The following is a 10,912-nucleotide window of genomic DNA, read 5'->3' as shown; positions in this document are numbered from 1 at the left end:
GCTATCATTTATTTATTTTAAACAATTATACTAAATTGTTGATTTTCCCATGACTCAGCACTCTTGTACACTATTTTATTCTTCTATTTCGTGGAGTTTTAATAAAGATGCATATCTGATGCCAAAACTAGTACTTACTCCATTTCATACATGGAATTTAAAACAGAAGCATTTACATAATTAAAAAGGAATACTCATTGGAAAAAATAATTGAGAAGGAAGCACGTGCAGTAATATTTAATGTCAAGGAATAAACCTTATTGTCTAGTTCAACAGTAATTATTTAAGTAGTCTACAAAAATATTTGTAGAGCGCAAAGCATAAAGTGAATGCAACTTGAATACAACAATCAGATATGGACTAAGTTTCAAATTTACTGAAAAATAAAAAGATACATATGTTTAATTTTCCTAATCCACCAACATATATCACTTTCAATGTTATATTTCCCTCATCCACGAGCATGTATCACTGCTTCTGTAGTTCTTTAGCAAACTTCAAGACAAGCAGCCTTTGAGAGATTTTGCGAGCCATAAAGACTGTTAGTTGCTGTTTGTCAATGAGAGTTGACTGGAAATTTACAGGAGCCTCAAAAATGTGATGGGATATTCTACTACATGGAGAACAGCATTCATTTCTCATGGTCAAATGCATGGGCCCTACGTCCTGAGTCCTTTTTGATATTCTAGCTGTTTTGTATTCTCCAGTAGTACCTGCAGAAGATAAATGAATTAAATGAAGATGTCCATCCAATTTCACTTATAATGAAGGGAACTCTAAAACAACCTTCACATACAAATAAACTTATAAAATCCTTCCAATACAGCTCAACTTATTTATCTAGTCCCTTTATGCATCATCTAACTTATCTACGTAGTCCCTTTATGCATCATCTACATTTAATTGGTGGCAAATGCTTATGCAAAATTAGAATTCAGCGCAGCCATTTATTAGATATTTGATAGGGGTTGTCAATAATCTGCCCAAAATTCTTTCAAACTGAGGATCAAAGTCCATCTCTACCTCTACTAGAGGGTCATTGTTCAGAGCAATCAAAAAGGGGAAAAAGTGTCCAAACTAATAACGTCATTGTAAAGTAATGGTAATAGATATTCTTCGATTCTATTTTATTTGGTGGTAGCTTCATAATATAACAATAAGTTTATATGCAATTGAAGTTCATGCTGTGCAACATTTTTTCAGATATTTAATTTTATTGGATTTTTAACCATGTATTCAATAAAGCATGTGTCTAAAAACCCCACAAAAAATACCGTCAAGTTTTTAATTAAAACAAACATTACCATACACAAAAACCTCTGATTGAGCTAAAAACTATTGTGATTTGATATACCGATTTTACCTGTTCAGGTCATTTCCTACTGACATATCAGCGCTGATAAAGGATTTTTTTGTGGGGGTTTCAAACTTCTATTTCCATAAAATGGATGACCAAATAGTTAAACACAGTACAAACTGCATGCTCAATTCACAAAGCATATTGCACAGTGTAATATTCCCTTAATTTCTTTTTTTGTTTTTTGGCAATAAGAATTACAAGACAACACTATAACCTATTAAGGTTAGAGAAATAATCCAAACTAATGAAAGGGAACCCTTCCACCTTTTGTTCACCGAGAGCCCAATCTGGGAAAGTGAAAGCATACGGTGTTCCGAGGATCGTTAGATGCCAATAACTAAAAATTATAATGCACGAGCGGCAAGCCATCCCCTTCTGCTTATCCAGCAAGAAAGAAACTAAACTTCTTGGCGGTAAACCAGCCAAGGGAAACAACAAGGAGCTAGAACTCAATCACTCTACCACGTATTTCAGCGGGACGACATTACATAAAGCTATCACTCTACTGCATATTTCAGCGGGAGGACAATACATAAAAACTAATCACTCGACCACTTATTCAGTGGGAGGACTGAGTTACAAATACCAGAAAATAAGCGGCAAGCCTGCCTCTTCCACTTATTCAATGGGAGGACTGAGTTACAAATACCAGAAAATAAGCGGCAAGCCTGCCTCTTCCACTTGTTCAGCGGGTATGCTTACAATTCATAAATTGGTTGATAGTACTACTATTCAACCTTACAAAATATAGGAATGATAGAATAGAAGAGAATGTTGAATCACAGAAAACAATATCACCAAACCAGCTCAACACCAACTTCCTAAAATCTGATACAAATAACAGCAGGCTGGAAATGCATAACCACCAGCACTGAATCACACTAAAATGCTCATATCTCACTCAAAACTCCTTCAATTTACCCCAAATCACTCCCAAACTGACACTAAGAACCAAGCAACTAAGAACAAACTGAAATAGAGCTTCTAAACACCCCCAAAATATCAAGCACGCAACCCAATGCACTCCCAAAAACCACGCCCAAGTTGGAAAGTACGATTTGCAATATAAAAACAAAGATTCCAAATTAAAGGCTACAAACTTACAACTCTCATCGCCTATAGCATAGAAGTTGTTCGAGCCAATACCCAAAATGATATGTCGTATAGGCAGGGAGGTAGGAATGAAACTTCGCTTCAGCCACACAGGAACCAGCAACACAGAAAATTACAGCAGCAACTCAACTTCCTCAAATCCTCACACGCAAACCCCAAGAACACCACGAAATCCACACAATAGAGCCTCAGCTAGGAGTGATGTCTCACACTCAAAACTGCAATTGAAAGTCTAGGAGGTTTTCACCCTCGAAGAAGCCTGGAATCAATCCGACAACATAACAATATATTTTCTTTTGATACCAAATAAGAGGCCAAGCACCTGTATTTATAGATTTTTCCCTCTGAAATTCAAATGCAAATGGCACCCAAAACCATTGAAATTCAATTTCATTTCATGTCATAGCCTCCCCTTGACATGGCATTAATTTTCCCAAATCTAGGCAAAGTTCGAACTTTTTCCTAGGTGACAACTTTGCAATATAAAATAATATAATCATGAAATATTTCATCTTTCTCAATGCCACCTTTTTAATGCCACTGACTTAGGACAATAACAATATTGCTAGCAGATAGATATTTTTCCTAAGTTGCCCATAACACAATTAATCAGTAATAAAAATAATTAAATATCAAACCTTAGGATAAAGAATTAATATTTAATTAAATAACTTAAACTTCAATACTCATTGATACCAAAATCAAGGATGAAGCTGTGCGATGAAGACCACTGAATTGTGCTGAGTCAAGACCCTGTCCGAGACTGCTAAAAATAGAAATGTTCAGCACCGCCACTTACTAAAAATAGTAAGTCAGGAAATACTGCTCCGAAAAACATAATCTTCGCACCCAGAGAAAGAGCTTGGAAAGCTCAATAGAACTGCATCTTCCAAACAATCAAACCCTAACTTACTAAAAATAGTAAGTTCCGACTTCACCAAAGAATCAAATGCATGTTATGCCACCTTGGAGTTCATGGAAAACCCAGAAGGAAACCATAAGCAGAACTGAAGAATTCCCTCCTGACAAACCCTAAAAAACTCGTGCAGAACTCCACAAAAGTTGGAAACCCTAATTCTCCTTTCCAAATAGCCTACGGGTCTCTGGAATAGGCCAATGGACCACTAAATGCACATCACTGAGAAGGGGACATTACAATCCGTCCTTCCCAAAATTGCTTGTCCTCAAGCAATGCCACCACAACTCCAGAAAATTTTAAACTAATCCACACCCAAGCAAGTACGAGCCCAGGGTTCGATATCCGTCTCAAGAAGAACCCACCATGCCGATGTTGCGCCACTCTGATCACATCAGTAAAAACATCATGCCAAAACTACACTAACCTCCCTTGTAAGTCCAAAATGTTACCATTCATGATACTCGAATTGAAAATCCCTGAAGGACTGAAATCAATATCATGCAGCATCTCGTGCCCATAAGGCTCTAAGTAATCAACATCAACAGTGCCACTGTCTATCACAAGCTTGGGCAATGGAAAATAAGGTCTACTCAACTCACGATCAAACTCCACAACACATCTCCATATGGTATCTAACAGAGCCACGACTGTCAATGTGACATCTCCAAATCTTCTTGCAAAGAGGAAAGCAATCCTTTGCATGAGCTCAACAAACTCATACTCATATATCTGCACATGAATCTACTATGCCTCAATTGAATTATTCTGATACAACCATGGAGATTTTTGAAAACTCTTGCAGTTCCCACTCCAAGCACCTCAAAAAAGTGAACCAAAGAAAGCAAAGGTTCGTTGTCCCAACCATAAGAAGAAGAAAGGGCATAAGGATAACCTCTAGTTAGAGCTTGAACACTTCCCATACACGGATACTGATTGCCCCAACTCGCCATACCTCTCACTTGAGACCACAAACCCATCCTGCCAGGAGACTGTAAAGTCTGAAAAAGAGTACACCAGTAGCCCACCAAATCTGAAATGATTTTCTTGAGATTTGATTTTAGGAAAATCAGCATCCAAGAAGATGAGCAATTGCTGCAACATAGGAAATCGTCGTCCAAAACAACACATCTGCTCATGTCTAAGGCTGGAAAACACCTCCAAGCAATCTCCAATTGAAAACCATTACTTGCATGACCAAAGAAATTGCACCAACTCCCCTGAATGAGAGCAAACCATGAAGTGAAGTGGCTAATCTGCAACTAATCAGCAAGCCCAAATCTGAAAATCTAATCCATTCTTTTCCAAAGAAGACGCCCAAGAGTATGCATTTGATCAATGCTCCAATTTTGAAACAATATCTCATGGTTGCAAATTGCACCTAGATCCCAGACTCTACAATGTGATCCACCCTAATCACTAAAGTCAAAAGGAACTCCCACATCAAACTTGAAAAGTGGATTAACAAATGTCCAATCAACATCTGTATCAAACAACGGACTATCAACCTGTTGATTACTATCAGAGTCATGTTCCACCCAAACATTCTTTTGCTCCAAAATCATTTTTTCTGATTTTTGGGGACAAAGAGCAAGATCATACTCCTCCTGAATGCAATCAAGCTCCTCCATTACCTGATTGATCTCCTTGGCCATTTCTCTATTCTCTTGCTCTCTTAAATGTTTGAAATCAGAAAAACTGATCTTCTACCTCCATTACAACCAACTGAGTATTTTCTAACATGTCCTTTGTTGACTCAAGCTCAAGAGTAAGCTCTATAAGTTCCCTCTCTTTTCCTTGAAAAGCACTAAGGATCCTCTTTGCAGATTCGATGGCATAACCACGATCTATGATCAATTGTATGCACTCTGATTTCAATGTCTCCAAAGAGTCTTTGATGAGTTGCAGATTGGGGAGAGCAACTTCATCCTTAACTCCCTTCTGCCTCTCTTCAATTTGAGCCTTCCAATAGAGTTCTTCTATCAAACTATGTGTATGGTCAAACCCAGATAGAACTCACACCTCATTCTCAGAGGACCTCATGAATTTATCCTTCCACTTGTGAACATTTAAAGGTGGTGTACCGGTCATTGGCTGTAACTAAAAATCAAAACTTTGTTTCTTGTCTTCGCTGCCCACAAAGCTGCTCCAAGACTCCTTTTCTTCACCACCCACTAGCTGCAATTGCTCAATATCATGAAGAGGATTAGATTCTACTAGGTCTTCAAGTTTTTGCTTACCACCAACTTCATGAATAGGTAAATCAGATTTGTATTTCAAAACTTCTTTAAGCTTTCCTTCATCAAGAACCATATGGTCCTCTAACTCTACAACACAATCTGTTTTTTGAGCCTCATCAGGGTCAAAGGGAAATTCATCCCACACAAGTTCCTTGTCATCGCTAGGTGCCATCACACCCGGATCCCAAGTGCTAAAGGGTTGATTACTTTGTTTAGTTAAAAAGTGCTCACCATAGCTCCACGTATCATCCAACTTAGATCTTGATTCTTCTCTTGGTTTCCACACATTGTTATTTTCATCAAGTGCAAGGCTAGAACCAAGAGATGTTCCATCTTCCCACTCAAACAGTGGATTGTCATATGTTTTCACTTTACCCATCTCAAACAATGGGTTATCAACAATCTAAAAAGTATTTCCTTTTTCCAACTTAGACCAAGAATCCTGCTATCCTAAATCTGAAAATTCCAATTTAGGACATTGCTCAAAGACTTTCAGAATTAGGTCAAGCTCATTCTTCAAACTATGAGTCTCAACATCATTGTTCTGAAATGCAATTTCTGATTGGTCCTCTAAATCTACCCCTTGAATGTCATCATTTTGGCAATATTCTAGACTCACAAAATAGGACAGCCTCTTGGTCATTAGGAACTTCATCATTAGCTGCAATATTTTCAACTTCATAACATGAATCTCCATCCAACAATCTGTTAACCTTTTCCTCTTGTTTAACATCTTCAATTTTCATCTGCTCTTCCTCTAGAAGCACATTAGTGCATTCAACATTGTCACTAGCTTCATAAGAAACATTAAGAGATTCATCATGCACAACCTCAAATATTGTTTTTTCTTCTTCTTGAATGACAACCTCATCAATGGTAGGTGCATGCATGACATGGGAATCATCATCAACCTTCTCAAGCTCCTCACTGGAAGTTTTTCTTTCCTCTTCTTGAGCAAACAGAGTAAGAGCTATCATATGGTATTTTTTCTTTGCAAACTCAGTCTTGTAGCATAATTTTGGATGGTGGTTCATGAAACAACTGAAAGGTAATTCTTCCTTAATGACTTGAGGAAGTGTATCATATTCCTCAAACATGCCAAGAATTTCTTCTCTAATCTTCTCCTCATATGAACCCATCATTAAACGCTGAATTTCTACTGAAAGCACAGGATGGCAGGAATAATCGATTTCTCTATCACTCATCGAGAATTTGATCAACTGAGACATCATGTCCATCATAGTGTCAAACTTTTTCTCAACTCTCTCCACAGCCCGAATGACAACATTTTGATCCGATGTTCTCTCTACCATTGAATCAACCACTGTTTCACTGCCACTCAAGGAGAACTCTGATCACTCGGAACACACAGGCTGGCAGGAAAACCAGCTCTGATACCACTATAATATTCCCTTAATTTTTTTTTTGTTTTTTGGCAATAAGAATTACAAGACAACACCATAACCCGTTAAGGTTAGAGAAATAATCCAAACTAATGAAAGGGAGAGCCCAATCTGGGAAGGTGAGAGCATACGGTGTTCTAGGGATCGTTAGATGCCAATAACTGAAAATTACAATGCACGGGTGGCAAGCCAGCCCCTTCTGCTTATCCAATAGGAAAGAAACTAAACTTCTTGGCGGTAAACTAGCCAAGGGAAACAACAAGGAACTAGAACTCAATCACTCTACCGTGTATTTCAGCGGGAGGACATTACATAAAGCTATCACTCTACTGCATATTTCAGCAGGAGGACAATACATAAAAACTAATCACTCGACCACTTATTCAGTGGGAGGACTGAGTTACAAATACCAGAAAATAGGCGGCAAGCTTGCCTCTTCCACTTGTTCAGTGGGTATGTTGACAATTCAGAAATTGGTTGATAGTACTACTATTCAACCTTACAAAATATAGGAATGATAGAATAGAAGAGAATGCTGAATCACAAAAGACAATATCATTATATCACCAAACCAGCTCAACACCAACTTCCTAAAATCTGATACAAATAACAACAGGCTGGAAATGCATAACCAACAGCACTGACTCACACTAAAATGCTCATATCTCACTCAAAACTCCTTCAATTCACCCCAAATCACTCCCAAACTGACACTAAGAACCAAGCAACTAAGAACAAACTGAAATAGAGCTTCTAAACACCCCAAAATACCAAGCACGCAACCCAATGCACTCCCACAAACCCACTCCCAAGCTGGAAAGTACGATTTGTAATATAAAAACAAAGACTCCAAATTAAAAGCTGCAAACTTACAACTCTCATAGCCTATAGCATAGAAGTTGTTCGAGCCAATACCGAGAATGATATGTTGTATAGGCAAGGAGGTAGGAATGAAACTTTGCTTCAGCCACACAGGAACCAGCAACACAGAAAATTACAGCAGCAACCCAACTTTCTCAAATCCTCACACGCAAATCCCAAGAACACCACGAAATTCACACAATAGAGCCTCAGCTAGGAGTGATGTCTCACACTCAAAACTGCAATTGAAAAGTCTAGGAGGTTTTCACCCTCGAAGAAGCTTGGAATCAATCCAACAACATAACAATATATTTTCTTTTGACACCAAATGAGAGGCCAAGCACTTGTATTTATAGATTTTTCCCTCTCAAATTCAAATGCAAATGGTGCCCAGAACCATTGAAATTCAATTTCATTTCATGTCATAGCCTCCCCTAGACATGGCATTAATTTTTCCAAATTCCCTAGGCAAAGTTCGAACTTTTTCCTAGGTGACAACTTTGCAATATAAAATTATATAAACATGAAATATTTCATCTTTCTCAACACCACCTTTTTAATGCCACTGACTTAGGAAAATAACAATATTGCTAGCAGATAGATATTTTTCCTAAGTTGCCCATAACACAATTAATAAGTAATAAAAATAATTAAATATCAAACCGTAGGATAAGGAATTAGTATTTAATTAAATAACTTAAACTCCAATACTGATTGATACCAAAATCAAGGATGGAGTTGTGCGATGAAGACCACTGAACTGTGCTAAGTCGGGACCCTGTCCGAGACTGCTAAAAATAGAAATGCTCAGCACCGCCACTTACTAAAAATAGTAAATCAAGAAATACTGTTCCAAAAAACATAAACTTCATACCCATAGAAAGAACTTGGAAAGCAAAGTAGAACTTCATCATCCAAACAACCAAACCCTAACTTACTAAAAATAGTAAGTTCTGACTTCACGAAAAAATCAAATGCATGTTATGTCACCCTGGAGTTCATGGAAAACCCAAAAGGAAACCATAAGCAGAACTGAAAAATTCCCTCCCGACAAACCCTAAAAAGCTCATGCAAAACTCCACAAAAGTTGGAAACTCTAATTCTCCTTTCCAAATAGCCTACGGGTCTACGGAATAGGCCAATGGACCACTAAATGCACATCACTGAGAAGGGGACATTACACACAACCATCATCTATGTTCTCCACCACCTTTTGAGTTGAAACCATAATGTTTCTATTTACACCAACCCTCAAGATTCTTCATCTTAATAGTGATGATATTTGTGTCAATTCTTCCAGATTGTTTGTAATAATAACATGCATCCTTCGTTTTCCCAATGTTTCTGCAAGTTTCCCAAATGGGGGATGTGGGGACACAGTTTCAGGAACAACAAAAAAACAAAATTTTAGGGATAGCAGGGGGAGAACTATTTTATCTTTTTAGGGGTTCTTATAACTTTTTTAATAAAAAAATTACCTTTTATTTTTATGCAGCAAATGGAGCAGGCTGTCCAGTCCTGAGAAAAGGGGATATCCTCTCCAAGTCCCAAAGTCTTTGGGATCTCTAGGATGTCACCCGAACAACTAGGGACACATTTTTGTGGAGTAAACATGAATGTTAGCCATAAGAACAAAGTTAATTGGTTTTGCTTGCTCTTGCCTGTGGATGATCTACCCTCAATCATTTCATCATCCCAAACATCACCAACTAGGCTTTCCCACTACTTAGGTCTCTTTTTAGAAACCCCTCCATCCAAATCTGCATGGCCATCATGACTTGGGCTGCATGTTTCTCTAACATTTGGATGTTGATCCAGTTGTTCATCAAGAAATTCGTCAAGTATCGGTACCTAACTAGGAGACTCCACATGCTCAGTGTCCTTCGCATCTTTAGGTGTAGCCAATGGAGGGTTTACACTTGAATCCTTAGCCTTAATAGGCTGATCTTCAGTAAGCTTTGTTGGAGCAAAACTCCATTGCCAAGAACACAACTTGTAACATAACCTTCACAAAGAGAAATAGATATTTCACCAAAGAGATGAATTGATTTGAGATATAAAATAATGCACAGAAGCGTTTCTTATAAAGACAAAGGCAATAGGTAGGAGATCACATGATATGGGCATGTGTCTCAATCAGACGCGAGCGTAGGTACAACTACTGTGATGCAAATATCAATGCACTTAGGAAATATTAAATAAAGAATGCCTGAGTTGGACTTAAGCATGAGTAAATATTGTTTACTCCAACAACTCCCCTTAAGTGCAACTTAGGGAGTAGATTATTATGTAATGTGAGCAAGATGGAATATGGGTCCCAACTACAAAACCATTTTAGGTACCCATGTACAATGCAAATGCAATGAGAAGGAATCTCTCACAAATGGAGAAAACCACATGGGAGAAAACTCCTCTCCAAAAGAAAGAAACAAACAAGATAATGCATGGAGGACTCAATCACACCCCCAAGGTCTACATACATCATGTATATACAATTAATGATTCTCCCATAGGAAGGAAAGGAGACTACATAGCCCCACCATAATGATCAATGTCCTACAAAAATGGTGAGTGCTTGAAAACAAAACATAGTCCAATACCTGCAAACAACATTTCTCCCTTAGGAAGAAGATAAACCAAGTGCAAATGCAAGAATGCTTCACATTCTAGATAGGAATTGGTGGGAAGCAAAATCCAAATGTATGAAGATGATGTTTCTAAAATCTGCTCATGTGTCGCCAAGTCCTTGGATTAAGATACCACAAACCAATCAAGTACATAACCAGTCACAATAGAACGCGACAAGCAAGGAACCCATGGAAATTGATTTTGAACAAGCTCCAAAGACAATGATGAAGTGACAATAATTGTACCAAAACTATCATCAAATAGGAGAGATTATCTCTCAAATGTGTCCTCCAAATCTGAAATGTGAGACTCCACAAACAAAGAACCAATGTCTGGCAAATAGGAACCCCAATTAGGAAGACAAATACATAGTTGTTGCAATGACTCATTC

General features: G+C 37.9%; 1 protein-coding gene across 1 annotated transcript in view; it reads right to left on the bottom strand.

Annotated features, from left to right (window-relative positions):
- Positions 1 to 210: 210 nt before the first annotated feature.
- Positions 211 to 10,912, bottom strand: part of LOC131059969 (exosome complex component RRP41 homolog) — a 130,771-nt gene continuing 120,069 nt past the window's right edge. Inside the window, exon 11 of the mRNA XM_057993036.2 lies at positions 211 to 713. Coding sequence (XP_057849019.2) covers positions 660 to 713 — 54 coding nt within the window. The 3' untranslated portion in view covers positions 211 to 659. The remainder of the gene's footprint in view (positions 714 to 10,912) is intronic.

This window comes from Cryptomeria japonica, chromosome 1 (assembly GCF_030272615.1).
Source record: "Cryptomeria japonica chromosome 1, Sugi_1.0, whole genome shotgun sequence".
NCBI classification, from domain to species: Eukaryota; Viridiplantae; Streptophyta; class Pinopsida; order Cupressales; family Cupressaceae; genus Cryptomeria; species Cryptomeria japonica.
The sequence above is the reverse complement of the archived record's forward strand: the minus strand, read 5'-3'. Positions and strand labels throughout refer to the sequence as shown.